Source organism: Pempheris klunzingeri, chromosome 19, assembly GCF_042242105.1.
Source record: "Pempheris klunzingeri isolate RE-2024b chromosome 19, fPemKlu1.hap1, whole genome shotgun sequence".
Lineage (NCBI taxonomy): Eukaryota > Metazoa > Chordata > Actinopteri > Acropomatiformes > Pempheridae > Pempheris > Pempheris klunzingeri.
Window position 1 is genome coordinate 20,469,362 of NC_092030.1, and position 20,407 is coordinate 20,489,768.

The 20,407-nt window shown below is 42.9% G+C and overlaps 1 protein-coding gene across 1 annotated transcript; it reads left to right on the plus strand.

The window, feature by feature from the left end:
* The first annotated feature begins 8,581 nt into the window (after positions 1-8,581).
* rph3aa (rabphilin 3A homolog (mouse), a) lies at positions 8,582-19,202 on the plus strand. The gene is made up of 15 exons (XM_070850561.1): positions 8,582-8,697; positions 8,833-8,962; positions 10,302-10,385; positions 12,111-12,273; positions 12,813-12,998; positions 13,100-13,327; positions 13,509-13,588; positions 13,914-13,988; positions 14,960-15,069; positions 15,164-15,290; positions 16,393-16,446; positions 17,569-17,720; positions 18,101-18,182; positions 18,282-18,378; positions 18,960-19,202. Exons 1-15 carry the CDS (start codon positions 8,582-8,584, stop codon positions 19,091-19,093), a joined length of 1,818 nt encoding a protein of 605 aa, XP_070706662.1. The 3' UTR covers positions 19,094-19,202.
* Positions 19,203-20,407: the final 1,205 nt, after the last annotated feature.

Below are 20,407 nucleotides of genomic sequence, written 5' to 3' on the forward strand. Positions count from 1 at the left end.
ACGGCTCGGATGATGAATGGATGACGGAGGATTGACAGGAGAAGTGACAGCTGCTGGGACAGTGTGGGGAAAGCAGTTTGGTCGAGCGCGTCGAGCGGATGAGGGTGTGTGTTTTGTGTAGGAGTGCTGAAATGTTCCAGTCTGATTCAGAGGGGAGCGTTTGGGACTCCTTTGGGGAATGTTCTGTGTACCGTAAATAACTGCCATGCTGCTGTTGTAGTGGATGAAGTTTCCCGGGTTGAGTAACCTCATTTAAGGTCCAACGACTGAGCCGATACCCCTAAACAACATTTGTGCTCCCTCTGTGTGCACTTTTAAAAGAGGCTCATCAATAATTCCAACACTGTGAACACCATGACATGTGAGAAAACGATGATACCACCAGTCGACTGTAATGACTGCAGCGTTACTTTGATTAAAAGAAGAAACGGCAGACAGCACGTTCGATATAAATGTAGTTTTTCTTTTTTAAATTTGGCAAAAGAACATTCAAAAACAGCTGAAGCACACTTCCAGTGACCACAGGGCAATGACGAAAATCTCACACGAAAAGGTGAAACTGTCCAGTGAATCTTCCCAAAGCAGCAGCAACAATCAGTAAGAATAATGTCTGTGGAGCTGCTCAGGTGCCCCCTCAGGCCGGAGAGTCTCCCTCTCTGACTCATCTTCCTTATCCTCTTCCTCGTTGGGCCCCGCGGAGACTCGGTCTCGGTCTGGATTTTCCTATTTCCACCCTCTTCCATGGCAGGAAACGCCTCAGGGAGCCTCACTGGAGCTACGCAGATTTGTGACCTGGACAGAGCAGCCCCTCCAGCCTGTGTGGATTTATTCTTAACTGAGGGAAAACTAAAGATAATCTGACTAAATGTAGACTTGTTTACAACCACTTCCTCTGATGTCACTTATTATTACAGGTAGAATTGATGCCCAACAGTGGAATCACCTTTAACCTGACATAAAACAGCTTTTTTGTATTCCCCCTCTTGAATTATTAACATAGAATAGTTGGATGAATTATTAAATTGACCGTATACCATGTTTTTATTAATAGTAAGCACATTTTCCTTGTGCTCCTAAAACATGAATATGAAGAAGTAGAAGCTGTCTGAAGTTGGGCGGCCTCTCGGCGTCACAGGAAACACAGGAGGATGACGCAATCTGTCAGAGTTTTCCTCCCTGCAGCGCTTAAACACACACACACTCCCGCACAATGTGTGTTTGCATGTGTGCTGCCATGAATAACGTGTGTGTGTGTGTGTGTGTGTGTGCCGCCCTGCAGCTCTTAGTCAGCCCACATCGTCTCATGGAGCTAAAATGCCTTGGTTTCCTTTTACTTCATGTCAATTTGCGATGCTTTTCTGTGGGCCGCTGAGTGTGTGTGACAGGTCCACTCTCTGCACACACACACACACACACACACATATGCATGTATGTGGACACAGATGTCTGTGTGTGTGTGTGTGTGTGTGTGTTAGGCAGAGGGAAAGTGTGTGCACATTTCTTGCATGTCGATTTGTACTGATGTTAATGTCAGTTTGGTTAAAGTGTTTGTCAGAGAAAACCTACTTTACTGCACTGAGAGACAGACAGACAGAGACAGACAGATAGAGAGAGAGAGACAGACGGGCAGAAAAAGAGAGACAGACGGACAGACAGACAGAGAGAGAGACAGACTGGCAGAGAGAGACAGACTGGCAGAGAGAGACAGACAGACAGACAGAAGAGTGGGCAGACAGGTAAATAGAGAGACAGGAAAGTGGGATGCTGAACGATGCAGAGGGACAGACAGACAGACAGGCAAACAGACAGACAGAAGAGTGGGAAGCTGAATGATGCAGAGGGACAGACAGGTAAACAGACAGACAGACAGAAGAGTGGGAAGCTGAACGATGCAGAGGGACAGACAGACAGGCAGACAGGTAAACAGACAGACAGGAGAGTGGGAAGCTGAACAATGCAGAGGGACAGACAGACAGGTAAAAGGACAGACAGACAGACAAGAGTGGGAAGCTGAACGATGCAGAGGGACAGACAGACAGACAGACAGGTAAAAGGACAGACAGACAGACAGACAGAAGAGTGGGAAGCTGAACGATGCAGAGGGACAGACAGACAGGTAAAAGGACAGACAGACAGACAGAAGAGTGGGAAGCTGAACGATGCAGAGGGACAGACAGACAGACAGACAGAAGAGTGGGAAGCTGAACGATGCAGACAGACAGACAGACAGACAGGTAAAAGCAGAGGGACATTAAAAGACAAAACCTTTCAGACCAAAGTCTCCTGATGAGCAGTAACAAAGCTGGTTTCTCTTGACTTTTGAAGCTTTTACGTGTCTTAAAAACTTGTAGATTTATTAATTTATAGTATTTTCCTGTTTCAGTCTTTCTCATATTGCAGCATAGTTTAGTGGTGTTCTGTGGTGTAGTTCCTCTGTAGCTTAACGTTAGCTTAGCTTTTTACATATTTACACTTCAAAGATCCTAAAAGTGTCCGTATGTGAAGATGAACTCATCGCTGCAGCACTCTGTGATAATGTTAACACTGTGATGGTTATGTGGGTGAGTTAGCATGCTACATTTAGCTAATTAGCACTTTTGTCTCTGTAGGCGCTAGAGGAAAAGTCACGTTGATTCTTTGGCTCTGAAACATAAACGTCTGCTCAAAATTTGGTGCCATTCCATTAAAATGCTGAGAAATGTCTCTCATGGCGGATTTATCCTTCGTGGAAAAATATCTGCAGCAAATTTCATGCCAATCCATCTCCTAGTTGTCAAGATGGTTCACTCTAAACTACAAATTTCATCTTCATGGCGGTTCTAGCTGTGAAAATTACAATCCATCCTGAAGGGAACGTGAATATCTGCACATTTCATGTCCTTCCATCCAATTGTTGAGATATTTCTAAAAAAGAAAAACGACGGTCTGGGAGTCACGATCCATCCAGCGTGGATCAAAGTGTCTTAAAGATCAGATTATTTATCATAGATTTGCTTCCTTCCCAGCATTGATTGTTGACGGTGGAAGTCAGATTATCAATTTGTCTTTAATGTACAACAAAACAACTGTGTGTGCACATGAAAATTGATCCGTTTCCCTTCTCATCATCTCGGAGTGGTTAACACTCGGTTCACCTCTCAAGTTATGACCTATAATCTCAAATGGAAACACACACACACACACACACACACACACACACACACACACCTAAGTACCCCGTCTCCCAGGAGGTCGTTCCACCCCTCAGTCATCTCGCGCTATAGACCAGGCGTAAATCAAGCCGGGCCTCATGTGACGACACGTGTCCTTGGTGTGGCCCCCTCAAATGGTGCTCGCATGAAGCCGCATCATCCCCCACATCATGAGCGCCGTTAGGACCGTACATGCTGCACATATGTCAGTTTAAGATGCCGAGTATTTGACAGATAAACCTGAGGTCAACAAAAAAACGACGGCACGATGAGGGTAAAATCCATATTGGTAGACGAGCGTTACTCCGGATTATAAATGGTTCATAATGAGGTGATTAATTAGGATGTAAGCACTTTATAAATCATTAATAAACAAGTTATAACATAGTTTTCAGACATCAATGCAGACTCAGTAATTGGCTAGATCCAGATCCATACCGATGATTTATTAAAGGGAGAGCCGCCATGGTAAACAAATTTGGCAATAATGTGTGAATCTGGTCATTTGATCTGCTGCTGGTGGTTAAATACCATTACTGTTAACAACGAGGGCTCACTATTTGGCAAGCAGCAGGTCAGCTCATTATTGATTTATCAAGTGTTCACAACCTAAATAATTTACTGACCCTGAACCATTTCTAATCCATCATAAGGGAAGTCTTATTGTAGAGTTGTACCAACATATTTATAACTAATAATTAACATAATGTTATACAAAGGCACTTTTTCTGACTCTTTCTGCAAAACAGTCACATTACAGTGCTGGAAAAACAGCTACAGCCAAAGTTCAGCCACGCCATTAATATTAAATAACCACTTTGTCATAGTAGTTACATGGATGTAACTCCAGTTCTAGGAGTAAGGACCATAGGCTGCATAAAAGAAGTGAATATCGCCTGTTTAGCACTTTCAAAGTCGCCATATTGATTTAATGCTGGCTGCCATCTTGGTTTTGGAGCCAGGAGTTTTTCCCACCCATAAAGCACGGCCTGCTTTATTGTCTATTTCCTCTCAATGAGATCACAATTTCCTAAATAGACATTCTGCTGTGTTGACAAAGATTTGAGGCTGGTGATTGAGAACATAAATTCATTAGGAAAATGTTCACCGAGCTAATAAATTAAGAGAGAAGTTGGCTCATTTTCTCATAAACTTCCATCCAATCAGACTTCTGTTTGGAGCCAGTGGAGTGGATTAGAAATAATGCAGCTTTAAGGCACCTTAGCTTCACTTGGCAGACACAGTCGGTGCTTTGGATGAAGCAGTTTTGTAATAAATGTGGGTTTTGGACAAGTACAAGTACTGCAAAACTGTATGTAAGTACAGCGGTTGAGTAAAAGTACTTGGTGGATGCAGCGAATCGAAGGAGGTCAGAGTTCACCTCCCGTCACTGAGCTGTGATTGTGTTTAATATGATATGTTTTCTACTACACCTTAAAAATCCCTTATGTCCCTTAACAACAGTCGTTCCCCAGCCATAACTACGCTGTATTTCCATCATACGTCGATATTTCAGGAATAATTTTTGCAGAATCATCCAATATTGATGTCCTTATGTGGTGACAGGGCAGTCGGCCCCCCAGGAGCATCATTAGTAGCCACCTAACTCACTTCTAACTGGACCCCTTTCGGTACGAACCTCCTGATACCCCCTGACCTCCACACACACTCTGACGTGGACCGAAACCAGCAGAGGAAAGTCATCTCAGCTTCGATCTCATTCTGTCAGTCATTGCTCTCTCTCTCTCTCTCTCTCTCTCTCTCTCTCTCTCTCTCTCTCAGCTCTCCTGCCGATAAAATGCCAGTGATTAGCACATTCATTAAAAAAATACCCCAACATACTAACTAAAGCCGCCACATCGAGGACGTAACACGTTTGGGCTCCGTCACCCCTCAGCGAGGACACCAGCTCTGTTCTAATGATATAAACGAGCGTTTTGACACCCAAGTGCTGCACATGAGGCACAGCGGGGGGTCGTGGGGTGAAACGAGGGCTGGTATTGATATGCTGTCATGTGTAAGCAGTTTCAGTCCTCTTGGGTGGATGACATTGAGAATCAGATGGGAGTGTCGTGTCCTGCTGCAGAGCTCCGGTGCACATTGATCTACTGTAAGGCACTCGGGTCAATAGTCAATTCACGCTGCGTGTGAGTGTGTGTGTGCACGTGACTGTGGCAGGGAGAGAAGCCACTGAGCCTGACTCTAATTCATTGCTAATTTGAAATATGAATTATACGGAGTATAAGTGCTGACCTTATAAGTGCTGCCAATTTTTCAATGGCTGTTAAGAGTCGTATTTGTGCAGTGGCGGGAAATAACAAAGCACATTTCATAGTTGTTTTTTTTAACCTTCGGACAGAGCCACGCTAGCTGTTTCCCCCCGTTTCCAGTCTTTATGCTAAGCTAGGCTAACTGTCTCCTGTAGCTTCATATCTGACAGAGTGGTATTGATCTTCTCATCTAACCCTCAGAACTAAAACACTTTTATGACAACTTAGTGACTTTGTACTTTGTGTGTTAAGCTCTTAAGATCTCCTTAAATACTTTTAGATAAGTAGCAGCAGTTCAATGCAGAACTTTTAGTTGTAATAGAGCAATTTTATTATTTTATTCTATTATTGTTACTGTTATGTAAGTGACTTGTTCCACCACTGATCATTTCATTATAGTAAAACCACAATGTCATTTTCACTTGGTGCAAGCTGTAACTGCAATGACTTGATGCATAATGACAGTGTGTGTGTGTGTGTGTGTGTGTGTGTGTGTGTGTGTGTGTGTGTGTGTGCATGTGCATATGTGTGAGTGTGTGAAATCTGTTGAGTGGTGACTCACGGGCTGAGAGTGTCTGCCATTTCTGAGCGTCTCCTTTCCCACTGACCCCACCTTTCTTCTCTCCTCTCACTCTGAACCCTTCAAGGCACACACACACACACACACACACACACACACACACACACACACACACACACACACACACAGGCATCAATCTGTCATGTTGTCACACTGTCCACATTGATAGCAACCCCTGACATTTACATGCAGCGGCGACAGGACGTTTTTCAGGGAACAGAACAGGGAGGAAAAGCACGGGATGAGGATGATGAAGGGCATCGAGCCTTTGAGCAAGTGAGGCGCTGGAATATTCCCACTCAGCGGTCACTGCCTCATCTCTAATGATGTTTAATGCTCGGACACAGTCATATAACAGCCAGCACCTACCTCCACTGTAGATTATTCAGACCACAGGCGAGGTAAGAGTGAAATGATGACATTAGGTGACCGATCCCACGGATAATTTCAGTCGGCCGCCTTCGAAACCCTTAAAAACTGATTTTTGATGGAGAATAAAATGTGCTCGGTGTGGAGAGATACAGCTGCACATGTATAATGCACTAATCTCTCTGCATACTCCCTCCTCATCGTCAGCGAAGGCTCCACAGGATCAGTCAATCAGGGAGGTGTGGTGTGTTTCAGCAGCCTGGGTGGACCACAGGCGAGAAGTTGAGGTCATGCTTTCCTCTTAAAAATGTTCTTGTCAAAAGATAATGAGCGAAAATGCCTTGAGGCGTGCACAGTGCAGAACAGACTTCAATAACACATTACCGCCAACAGTTCACTTTCCTTATTCAGCAGTCAGCCTCAATTAACGGCCTATTTTCAAGCAGCTGCACGAGTGCATGGCGTCTGTGCGCTCGGACATCACCGGCAGATGTTTGGGAATTTTACGGCTGGAGGCACCGGTGGAGCACATTGAGTCGGCTACACTGGTGCAGCAGTAGGTGTGGTAGAACTGAAATAAATCATAGCTAATCAGATTAGCTCCTCTCAAACCTTTTAGGATGAGTGCCTCTCCAGCCACGGCACACTGACAGCTGAATGGACAATGAAATGTTTTACAAGCAGAGCAATGCAGGGAACTGCTCGCTCAGTTTTATGCTGGGGGGTCTGACTCACTCACTGATTTTATTCTCTACAATTTTGTTCACATGAATTGGCACCAGTGTGCGTTTCATTTGGCCATTTTTTATGTTTTTCACCCACTTCATTGTACACTTCCAACACCACATATAAGATGTACTCTCTAACAGAACAATACACATCAAATGTTTAAAAAGGAGCAGCGTTGGTGCTTCCATACTGACCGTTCACCAATTAGCTCTAAACACAAAACTGAGGCTGTAAATGTCGTCAGTTGTTGCAGATATTTAGTCATAAACCAAACATATTGGACACATTTTGGCCCGATGATGGAAAGTCTGAATGTCTGAACCTAATTCTAAGACAATCCATCAAATACTTTTACAGTACAACCCCACAAATGTCAACCTCATGGTTCAACTCTCAGAGACCAGCAGCAACGGAGAACAAGACAAAACCAAGATAAATGTGAAGCGTTGGCTATTGATCCGTGTATGAGAACGTCCTAACAGCACTTGTATGAGTCAGGTAAACAGAGACAGTGCAAACAATGCAGTTAGGACATTTTACACTCTGGTCACATCTACATAACACTACATAACAAGAGGTCATTACCTTCATTAAGAAGGAAGAAATAAAGTGTTGGTAGCTGTGTGGATAGTTTGCATGGACTCTCTGCAGGACGCAGGTACATTAAAGCTTCATAACAACGATCCCAAGACGGCAGAGCAGCTATTTAATTTCCATCAGTAGCGTTCAGGGCTGCGGCTCATATTTATGCATGTAACAAATATAGCTACCTTGATCAAGTCTCACATAACCTATTTTTTTTCCCAGAGTAGGTACACAGACTGGTTTAAAGTGTTTCTAACAACATCAAACAGAAAGCAGGAGCTGGGTGCACACAGCAGAATGTTAAACAGGGAAATGTTGTGGTGATGAAGCACAGAGTCTTTGTTTTATCGTCTTACTTGATGCTCTGACGACAGCTGCATTACTGTGTGTGTGTGTGAGGACGTAGTCACTGACCACATGTGGATGTGTTCTTACTTTGTTTGTTCATGTTTGCTTCATGGTTTAACTTCTCGCCTTGCTGAGTGATGTGAAAGTGTACTGTCAGTACTCCGTCATCAGAGCTGCGTCCACAGCAGCTGTCTGTTATACAGAAATGACCCTGAAATGCCGTAATTGACCAATCAGAATCGAGTATTAAGCAAAAACGTGTAATAATATAAGTTAACTCATCACGAAACCCACTTGTGTGTGACTTTTTCCGCTGTTGCTCACAGTTGCATTGAGTCCAGCTGTGCTCCTGTCCTCAGACTTTACTGTTTAGTGATGCACTTTCTGCAGAAACGTCTGTCTGAGCTGTGTTCTTGTTCTGTTTACACCCTGTGTGTGTGTGTGTGTGTGTGTGTGTGTGTGTGTGTGTGTGTGTGTGTGTGTGTGTGTGCTTCAGGATTAGGTGGATGATGAACGTGTCTGGCGGCCTCCCAGGAGAGGAGCTCACGGATGAGGAGAAGGAGATCATCAACGGCGTGCTGGCTCGCGCGGCCATGATGGAGAGCATGGAGCAGCAGAGGATTGAGTGAGGGGGAAAAACTATTGTCTCTGTTGCACATGACTCAACCACACAGAGATGCCCAGTGAGCCGGATGATTCTTAGTGGAAAACCAGCGCCAAGGTTGTGTCTGTGCTCACATTCATCTGCATGTGTTCTCAGGCGTCTCTCCAGTCGCCTGGATAGCATCAAGAAGACGGCGTGTGGAGACGGACAGTCGCGCTGCCTGTTGTGTGGGACGTCGTTTGGACCGCAGGGGGTCACACCCGTCCTCTGTGTGGAGTGTAAAAAAGTAGGTGGATCCTTGTGTTTCTTTTTTCACACCCAAGTATCTCAGCAAAACATTTCATCTATAGATTAGTGTACATGGATTTCTTTTTACTTCATGACACTCCTGACCCGTCCTTGGGTTTTGCTGTTTGTCCTTCTTGCTTCTTTACTTCCTGTTTTATTTTGGTTTCTTACCCTTTCCCCTCATTTCTCATTTCACTTCCTCCCATTGTGTGTTTTCCCACCACCACTGATTGTGTCTCCCCTGTCCTCTGGGCCAGTTTGTCTTCCAGCTGTTTTTCTTGTGTACTACATTCCTGGTTTTTTTGATTCCTGCTCTTCCCTTCGACTCTTGCCTCTGCCCCTCCTGGACTTCTTTGCCTTCTCTCGGACTGCCTCCCCGTCTACCTTATCTGCCAGTTGTCTGGAGTCGTGCTAACTGAGTCCACTGGCTTGTGGTTTCCCAGCCGTTACTGACATCATATGGACAAACTAACAATGCCGGGGATCCCATCACATCACATCACTCAGAAATCAGCTCACAAACACGTTACATTGGGTTCATGTGTTCATGTCCTGTCCATGTTATGTAAGTTAAGTTAAAATAAGTCTGTAACTCTTTACTCGACATCACCAGAGAATCTGTGTCCACCACAACAAAGGGTCCTGATTTTTTTTATTATTTAAAGATGCTTAGTTTTAGTTTAGTTTTTATTAGTTTCAGTATTTTTAGTTATTATTATAATATGGGGGGTGTTTGTCAGGGGCAGGTTTCAGATTGACCAAAAGAGTACGAATGTCCAGTAAATTATCATTTTCTTTTATTTTAGTTTCAGTAAACTGTATCGTTTCAGTTAGTTGTTGTTTTTCTAGTTTTCATCTTTGTTTCGAGTGACTAAAATGCTTTTTCTGTGTACTTTTAGTGAACCTTGGTGTCATTTCATCACTGTGTGTAGCAGCAGGATGTCATGTGGGGTAAAGAAGTCGTAATCATCCCACATATTTTTGTGAGATGGGTCTGAAAGGCGACACCTGCTCTGAGCATGTCCCCAGAGGACTTCTCTGCATGGACCGGATTTCTGTTTACTATATTTTCTATAGTGTTGTGGACTCGGAGGTTTCCTATGGCGATAAGCGCCCAGTGAGCCGTGTGCTAACTTGTTCTGACGTAGACTGTTTTTCCTGGTCTTATGCATCACATTCTGTTTCTTGTTGCTCTCAATAACTGCGGAGAGAGGTTAATGCTATCTGAACTGTGAAATATATGGGCTCTGTGCACCTGCCATCAAGAACTAAATCTGCTTGGGATTATGCCTCTTTGCGTGTGTGTCTTATGTATGTTTTTTTTTGCCTCTTTGCAGCACATGTGCAGCAAATGTGGGATTTGGAGCAACAGCAGGGCGAGTCCTATGTGGCTGTGCAGAATCTGCAATGAGCACAAAGAGGTGAGGGGAAGGAGAGATGAGGAACAGAGTGGGTTTGATAAAATCATGGGGCCAAATTATGGCATTCTTCCTCCACCAGAACTGGAGATATGATCCATTTTTCTACCGTTTAGACTCGTTTCACATTTCACCCTTCACTGACCTGGAAAATTACCTTCCATTGATACCCCCTCAATATCATGAGTAATATATATAATGATTTATTTCATTTAATTTTTACAAATCTGCATAGTATTCTGATTGATATAAAACGTGAAGACTGCAGTTATACAATGCTGCTTTGATGATGGTGCTGTGTTGAAGTCTCTGCCCCGGGGGAGCCGAGACTCTTTAAATAAATGCTCTCTGCTGTCAGTCACACACAGAATAACTCGTCTATAATGCTGCGAATACAAAGCCAGCATGTGTCTGTTACGTACAATTAACGGATGTAGAAAAAAACATTTATTTAGCAGTTATTTTCCCAGTAAAATCAAACCAATGAATCAGTCAGTCTATTTGAACGTAGCTACAGTAGAGAGGCTGAACTGCAGCTCGTTGGTTACAATCTCAAACGTCTCACAACTTTTCTTTTGAAGTCGGCGCATTTTGCCCACAAATAAATGTGGTCATTTCACTTACAAGGAGGTTATTTGTACATCTAAGGATCAACATTATGATTCATCCAGAATTTTTGTGTCACCTGATGAATTTAAGTCAGATATTCTCTCTCTTTTAGCTCTGCTTTTGGTCTCCACCACTGTAGCTGCTAAATGCTCTCTAACTGTGTCTGCCTGCTGTTTGGTGCTGAATTGGTCGTTAACAGTTGGTTTTTGGAGCATTTTCTCTTTTAAAAAACAGCTGCCTGCCTTTGAAGCCTCAAATTTGGTATTTGGCCGTTGCAATCTTAGTTTTTTGGAGTAACGCTTGATTTTTTTTTTCCACCCCCATTCTGCAAAGACCCACTTGTGATTGGTTAGGTTTAGGCCTGACCTCAGATTGATCAGTCACAAGGTAGTCCTGCCGTAAAGTCTCCTCCTGTTCCTGGTGTATTTTCCTCTAAATGGGGCCATAATTTACTAAATGATGATCCTGCTGTGCTGAAGAAGACTGTAAACTAGAGACTGAGAGCAGAAACTCATCAGGAAAATGTTCACTGAGCTGATAAATCAAGTGAGAAGTTGGCTCATTTTCCATCATAAAAACGGTGGTTATAGCCATTTTAAAGCTGCATTATTATCTTAAGATCAGATCAACTTTGCTGTTCCCATCAACTCCACAGAGAGTTTTAGCCTCTTTCAGCTCATTGTTTTGGTTTTACAGTCAGCAGCCTCACTGCTCTCATCAGCATCGTTTCCAGGAAGCTGCTTTCGTCCAAAAGCTCAAATAAAACCTGTATACACTGTGTGCTCAGCAGCAAACAGCAGACAGGTAATGTTAGCAACCAGCTGGTGAACATTTAGGAGGATTTGTAGCCACATATCTTCACCAAGAGCTGTTGGAAACCAAAACATATATCGGACTTTCATGGCAGCAAATTCATTCCAGTGTTGCTCAATGTTTGAATCTCAGCTTTATGAGGTGATAGTTAAAAGAATGCCCCTTCAGAAACCTGTAGATATTGTTATGTTATGTTGTGTCTATGTTTTTCTGTTGTTTATGTTCATGCATATAAGAGATGCTGCATATAGATTTTCCATTCTTGCTTGCGATCACTCAGCTGACACTGTGTATTTGTTGCTGCAGGTACAGAAGCGTTCAGGCGCTTGGTTCTTCAAGGGAAGAGAACAGCAGACTCTGCCTTCCCCCCTCCCTCTGTCCAGATCCAGACAGTCCAGCACCGAGAACAGTTCTGGTCCAGGAGACCACGATGGACCGCAGGAACCTGCAGCACATCATCAGGGAAACGGTACTTTATACAGAGAGATGAAGTTTTTACCAACATACCGAGATAATTATTAAAAACGTGCTTGCATGTATGCATTTTAAATACACACTAGGTATTATTAGTTGGTTATGGGATATCATTAAGTAACAGAAATATGCGTGAATAATAAATAGCTGTACATAACAGCACCCGGATGCAAATATCAATGTCAAATGGTGAGTTACACCTGATTTGGCAGTTAAAAGAATGAAGCAAAGACATTCATTCATTTGTTGGGTTTATATTTTAATATTCTTTTATCAGTATCAGTTTTCAGTCTCAGTTGTGTTCGGTTTAGGCAGCAAAACCATTAAAATAATAAATACAAATATATAAGACAGGGTACATTAAACAAAATATCCTCTTCTCGAGACACAGGTGCATCTGTTTAATAGTTTTAACAATGTGTTTGAACTGAAGTCACAGATCTACTGAGTGACAGCAGTAGCAGTAGGAGCTGCTGCAGCAGTGCCGACACTATCTGTTGCAGTGGCAGTGATATTCTTATTTTGTCTCTTCAGGGCACAGTGTGGACTCACAGCAGCAGCAGTCCCGTGGATCCAAACAATGGGAGCAGACAGCAAGGACAACAGCTGACAGCTATAATGAGAGTCAGGCCTCTCCGGCAGCTGTAACGAAGACCGAGCGACATGTGCTCGCCTCCAAACCACCTCGGGCAAACGCACAGCAGGCCGCCACGGCCTCAGGTAGAGAAGCGCTGCTCTTTCTAAGAACAACACTTTCATCAGTATATGAAAAGATGTCCCCGACAGAAATAACTGTAGACTTTGTTTGGTAACGCTGCCAGCTCCTGCTGCACATGTGGAAAACAAACGCCCAGAGAGGGAGGAGACGGTGTCGCCTCCAGCTGTGGAGGCAAAAAGACAACCTGTTGTCTCCAGCTCTATTACATCACATGCACCTACAGCCAGAATTACTCCTCCTGTTAACCCACCGGCGAACAACCCCGCTCCACCACGACCTCCACCAGATCGAACAGAGGACGAGGACGTCGACTACGACTCAGATGATGCCAGTAAGACAGATTTTGAGATGTTGAGTAGCATAAATTCCTGCAGCTGTAAAAAAAATATCCACTGGAGCGATTTTCAGCAACAAATCGATGCTTTTCTGCTTTGGAGGGAAATTGGTCTTTCTAACAGGAGTTCAGCCTCCATTTTTCTCTCAGATGTGTTTCTGTGTTTTTATTCTTGCAGCCACTCTGGGGTCTCTGGAGTTCAGCCTCCTTTACGAACAGGAGAACCACACTCTGCACTGCTGCATCATTAAAGCTAAGGTAGACACACATGTGCACCAGACGTGACGAGACGAGACTAAACAAGAAAAGTCCAGATTAAGACGAGGCCACACGGGACAGTGATGGGACAAGACAAGTCGAGATAAGACTAAAGGAGACAAGATGGGACGAGATAAGACATGACAAGATGGGAAAAGTCAAAACAAGACGACGCGACTCAAGAAAAGACAAAATAAGACAAGACAGGACAACATGACACAAGACATTTGCAATCAATGGCTCCAGTGAAATAAAGCAAACATGTTGGCAAACACACAAACACTTCACGCTGATTTGGACCATTATTTTTCCTTCTACATCACAGGGTTTAAAGCCAATGGACTCAAATGGACTTGCTGACCCGTATGTGAAGCTGCACCTCCTACCTGGAGCCAGTAAGGTACAATCACACAATCTGCAAAATAACTACAGCTGTAAAATAAAGTAAACAAGTATGATATTTTCCTCTGAAATGTTGTGAAGTAGAGGTATAAAGTCACTGTCATACTTTCCATCACTGCAAACACTCACTACACTCCAGAAACAGCTGTTAAATTCTCTCTACAAAACCACCAGACTCCATTGACAAAAACAATAATTTTATCTCTGGAGTTTCTGTTCTACCGCTGCCTTGATCAGTTAGTTTTGTGTGTTACACAAATGTTGTGTTGGATCCAAACTAACCCTTTAAAACACCAAAGTCACACAATCTCACAAACAAACTAACTCATCACAGCAGCAGTAGACCAGGAACTTCAGTGTTCTGTGAGGTAAAATGACCGTTTTTCTCAATGGAGTCTGGTGTGTTTGAAGAGAGAGCTGTAGCGGCTGTTTGTGGTTAAACCAAAAGGATCTTCCAGGTCTCTCTCTGTAGGGATCCTTTCCATGATGCTGTCACACACTTAGAATAACAATCTTTAAGCACTTTTAGTGGATCTACTGTGATCAGGTGCAGTTTCCCCAAAGGATCACATCACAGCCATTGCTCCGAGGCTGATGGCTGATGCGATCTACTGGACCAGTGCAAGACATTTTTGTACCTCCCAATCATTCTCTTATAAGTGGTGATATTTGAGAAAATGACTCAAGGTGAAAAACACACCTAGAAATGTAAAGTTCAGTGATCTTCTGAGAGCAAGCAGCTTGTGAAGGAGGTGCAGGGGAGCACTCAGATTACATGATGTTACAATAACCCACCCACTGGCGCTACTGCATGATTGGTTGGTGCATGATTTATGACTTGTCATTATCCTGTCGTCCTCTTGAGTGAGTTTTAGTCACAGTGAAACAGAGCAATTTGCCTGCTTCAAGTCATTTCGACATGCAACAACATCTGCTGTGCTGTGCTTGTCTTGTGTTGCTGTTAATCAGTCTAACAAGCTTCGCACCAAGACACTTAAAAACACGCTGAATCCCGTGTGGAACGAGACGCTGGTGTACCACGGCATCACTGATGAAGAAATGTCACGCAAGACTCTCCGGTAAGAACGACCTCAACCTGCCTCTCCTCTTCTTCCAACTATCAATTGCATAAAAGTAAAAAAGACTCTCACGAGGGGAACCGTCTGTCTTCAGGCTTTCAGTGAGCGACGAGGACAAGTTTGGACACAATGAATTCATAGGAGAGACACGAGTCGCCCTGAAGAAACTGAAGTTTGACCAGAAGAAGAACTTCAGCGTTTGTTTGGAGCGAGTCATCCCGGTAAGACTGAGAACAATACTGACATCTCATATTATCAAAAAGCAGAATAAACCACATTTATATTATTGGGTCACTTCATCCAAATCACATTTTAGCTTCTCGGGAACCAATATCTCAAAATCTGGATGAGTTTTAAAGTTCATTCGATTGAAAATGAAAATGTGAATCTTCATATTTCCATGACAACTGAGCAAATTTCATTTGCAGGTGAAGACCATAAGAAATGACTGAAATGTCCAGAGATAAATGGACCTTAGGCTGAGGCTGTGTTATCAAAAAACAAAACAAAATCATCTACATAGAGTGAAATATATTATCGTATAATTTGGTGAACTGACCCTTTAGGAATAGTTCAACATTTTGTGGAAATACATCTATTGTCTTCAGGTGTTTGATGAGATGATTGATAACCTCTCATATGTGCATGTTTAATATGAAGCAGGAGAGAGTTAGCTTAGCTTAGCTTAGCATAAAGATTGGAAACAGGGTGGTTATGTGCTGGACTATTTCGTGGCTGGGTGCAGTGACTGTGAGTCTTTCCATCACCGTCCAGCATGAAAGCAAAACAACAAGTTGTTCTACTGATTAAACAAATGTGGGGTGGTCACATTTTCAAACCACCAAGCTGGAACTGCACCACATGTTCGTGCATGTGCACACGTATGTGCTTATGAACGCACCGTAGGCGCTTCCATCACGATGAGGGACATTTATTTCAGTGCTTAGAAAACCTGCAGAGCTGCATTTTCATGGAGTAAAAGCCTCCTGGAGCTCGTAGGAAAATGGCCGACTTTCAGCTAACAGCTAACCGTTAGCATACAGAAAGAGCAGGAAGCGCCATAGCCTGATGATGCTTGTCTATGACTCATAGCCGAGCAAAGCATAATCTTGACAACATTGATTAATTGATTGATTTGCAAACAAACAAGATTTAGTGTGTTATTTAATGAGCCTTTTTTTGGCTTCCCAAAATATTAAACTGTGCCTTTAACAGTTTAGCTTCCACATTGGCTTAGCTGTGTTTACCCCTGTACAGGAAGTGAAGATAACGGTGCTAGTGGTGAGGATGATGATGGTTATTACTGGTTGTCTCTCTCCACAGGTGAAGAAGGCTGTAGGAGGACAAGCCCGTGGCATGGCTCTCTATGAGGATGACGTAAGACCCTCATATGGATCATATCTATTGTTGTATAATTCACAAAGTATAAATATAAAGGGAGAACAGCAGATCATATCCTGTCTGGGTGAATCTTATTTTGATTAAAGGAGTCATATTCTGCCAAAAAGTCCCAAAAAAAGAGCAAAGCCAGCACTGAATCTACTGAGAAGTACTGTGAGTGTGTCCAAAGTACATCTTCTTCCTGGTATATCTTATCCCTCTGTACCAGAGACATAAGGATCTGACCTTTTATGAGATCAGGTATCAACCGGGAACGATCGATCGCACATTCAATTTCTTCATCAATAGCATTAAAATATTCACTGTTTCCGCTATCAGTTACACTCATTTAGTCAGAACTCATTTTGTAGTGCTGCAGCCTCATGTTACCCCACACAGAGAGTGTATTCAGTGAGGTACACAGAAGTTAAAGGATAAGTCTGTTTTATTTTTTTGAGGCAGCAGCAGACCAGCCACTTCTGCGAGCTAAAATTACTGCTTTTTTCAATGGAGTCTGGTGGGTCTGAATACCACGATACAACGGCTGCTACAGGTCTCTCTCTGCAGGGATCCTTTCCATAATGTTGTCGGACACTCAGAATAACAATCTGAGCCTGTCAGTGGCTCAAACAAGTCATTTTGAACCTAAAATATAAAAATAAATACCAATAACTATTAAGTTGAGGAGAAAGAGAGCTGACATGCAAGGAGAGAGTTTTGAAGAGGAATTTGACTGACTGGGACATCCTTACATTGAGCTGCATTGTTGTCCAAAAATGATTAAAATTGCACAAGGTGACCAACTAGGACTTTTTTAAAAATCAAACTATATAATGATGATTAATAAAAATGCATGTCTTTAGTATTGGGACTGATCGACACATTTGTTTTGTGGGATTTGTTAATGTAACTGTAAATGAAGTCAACCCTGTTGCATAATAATATACATGCAGATGATTTCGCACTCAAGCACGTACATTATCATCCATTAGCAGATTATGATAATCACTGTGTAATCCCTCCAGATATGTACACCAGAGCTTTAGTATCAGTGAAATTAAATACCATTACTTTATGTGCATTTGCTCTAAATGTGTGTGTGTGTGTGTGTGTGTGCAGCTGAATGAAGGCGAGGACTCAGAGGAGAGGGGTCGCATCCTCGTATCGCTGACGTACAACAGTCAGCAGAGCCGTCTGATGGTGGGCGTGGTCCGCTGTGCTCACCTGGCCGCCATGGACTCCAACGGATACTCTGACCCGTTTGTCAAAGTGTACGTGCTCCATTGACTTTTTGGGAAATTTACTGTCCTGCTGAGAGACGATTGATACCAATTTTGTGTCTAAATACGGTAAATGTGAAGCTGCAGCCAGGACTAATAGCTTAGCTTAGCACAAACACTGGAAACAGGGGGAAACAGCTAGCCTGGCTCTGTGTAATGGTAAAAAAACTCACCTACCAGCACCTTTAAAGCTCATGTTTGTTTGTCTTTATGCTAAGCTAAGCTAACACAAGCTAAAATTGTGGAACTATTTATTCAAATCATTATCATCTTCATGCTGTTTAGACTAGAAATGTGACCTAAGAGCTTAATTCTCATATGTCTAATAATATAACAATTATTTTACGCCATCTTGCTCTTTTGCTCTGCAGATGTCTGAAGCCAGATATGGGGAAGAAAGCTAAAAACAAGACCCAGATCAAAAAGAAGACACTCAATCCAGAGTTTAACGAGGTTAGCTCTTTCAAAACCACTGCTTTCTACCGTATTTGCACATCCTGAACTTTGCCATGTGGTGCCTTTGTCATTTCATGTTTCACCACTGTGTTTCAGGAATTCAGTTATGAAATAAAGCACGGCGAGCTGGCCAAGAAAACCCTCGACATCTCCGTCTGGGACTATGACATGGGCAAATCCAACGACTTCATTGGTAAGTGTGAATATCCTCTTGCAATCCTCATTCAGCCAGTTTGCCAGTTTTAGCCATTTGTAACCGGCCCCCCAGCCTGAAATATCTCAACAACTATCAGACGGATTGCCATGAAATTTGGCACACATATTTTTGGTTAATTTTCCTTTAGCGCCACCAGCAAGTCAAAACGTTCACTTCACCTCCACCATGAATCAGATTGGTGTTGTTTAATGATCCTCTGACTTTTTCAGCAGTGCCACCATGAGGTTATTTGTGTTTTTGCTACACAATTAAATCATTTTATCCCGATTCAGAGGGATAACCAGAGGTTAGCTGGCATAGGTGGCCCCAGACGCTGGTATTCTTGCTCTAAGGGCCCAACCATGTGGAACATCTGGGTAATTTTATGCCCAGGAAGTCAAACATTTTTGGCTTCATGCGCCACTGAGCAGCTTTCATGTGAATAAACGGGGGCCCTGCCTCTAGTGCTGCATCCAGTTCTGTTTATACATCCATGGTAAATACAGCCTCAGGCTAGCATGTACATGGAGTCTTACTATTGCTTACATATCAACGCTAACTCCTCTCTCCGCCTCCAGGAGGATGTCAGTTGGGCATCCAGGCTAAAGGAGAGTGTCTGAAGCACTGGTACGAGTGCCTGAAGAACAAAGACAAGAGGATTGAGCGCTGGCATGTTCTGCTAAACGAAGACACCGCCCAGTTCGAGGATTAAAGCGTCCTCCTCTCTTCTGCTCTGTATTTTCTTTCGCTAGCTTTCCCCCCTGTAGAATATTGTCTTCCAGTGAGCCCGGGTAGACGGATGTTATCCTCTTGCTTTTATGTAGTTAGTCCCAAACATGCAAGCTATATTTGCAGTAGTCTTCAGGTGACCAACATGGATGTTGACCTTGGGGCTGTTTGCATTGAGGAGCGATCACTAAACCAAAACAAGAGAGCTCTCATTCCGTCCTTTCTTTCTGTTATCATATCACTGTGTAAATGCGGTAATGATTAAATAGAGTGATTAACACATTTTACAGCCCCTATAATCATCATCATTAAGACGGTATGTTGTAATGACGTGTGCCTCCAGAGGGGAATCCCACTTTTCCATCTCTGACCTCCTTCCCTCCATGTTGCTCTGTGCTCCCGTCACATGAGATCATGTGACGTGTTATCAGCTGATCTGTGTGACCACGTCTTGCGAGTGCTTGCATCATCAAAACATTCATTTCACTTGTGTTATTGTGCATCATGAATATGTTGAATATTCGATGGGACACTTAGAGATGTTTCGGTTACTGACACGATGTGAACGACCTCCTTATTTTGTTGTTGATGTGAAATGCGTTTGCGTTTTGATACAGATAACGTGTCATTATCAATACTGTCAATGCTGCCATTAAGGCCACTGTGTCCACATCACTGCGCTGCATCACCTTTACGAGTGCATGTGTGAGCTCTGAAGACGCTCCTGCATGACGATATTATGAAGAACAAGATTCGGGTTATGCAACGTAAAACGCAAGTGACAGAAGATTCATGAAGTATTCCTCCAGAAATATATTTGATTGATGAATCTGAATGCCAGGTTATCAGATCTGCACAAGTGTCTACAGCTAAATAATCAACATTCTGCTCTCTGTATTCATATTGATGCATGTCTGAAGTCATATTGTAGCCTGGCTAATAAATAAAGACATCATGGCACTTCCTCTGCTCCTCTGCTTGCTTGATGTGTGTTGTGTTGTGCAGTGGTGGAAAATAACAAAGTACATTTACTCAGGTCCTTTTTACTCCACTGCATTTATCTGATATCTTTATGGACTCGTTACTTTGCAGATTGGGATTCACGCTACAAAATATGATCAACAAATATGTATTAACATAGGTATAAGTTAAAGGGAGAAATTAGCTTCATCTTTACCTGCTACATCATTAAATAGATGTAAACATTAACTGTAACACAATATTATAATGTGATTTATTCTCAAATGAGCGATTCTGCACAATGAGTACCTTTACTTGTGGCACTTTAAGTTAGCTT

What these genes read in the sequence shown, in the direction of transcription:
- rph3aa (XM_070850561.1), top strand. Translation starts at nt 8,582, where the DNA reads ATGAACGTGTCTGGCGGCCTCCCAGGAGAGGAGCTCACGGATGAGGAG. An exon ending in TCCTACCTGGAGCCAGTAAG is followed by an intron (nt 13,989 to 14,959) that starts GTACAATCACAC and finishes GCTGTTAATCAG; the next exon opens with TCTAACAAGCTTCGCACCAA. An exon ending in GTTTGGAGCGAGTCATCCCG is followed by an intron (nt 15,291 to 16,392) that starts GTAAGACTGAGA and finishes CTCTCTCCACAG; the next exon opens with GTGAAGAAGGCTGTAGGAGG.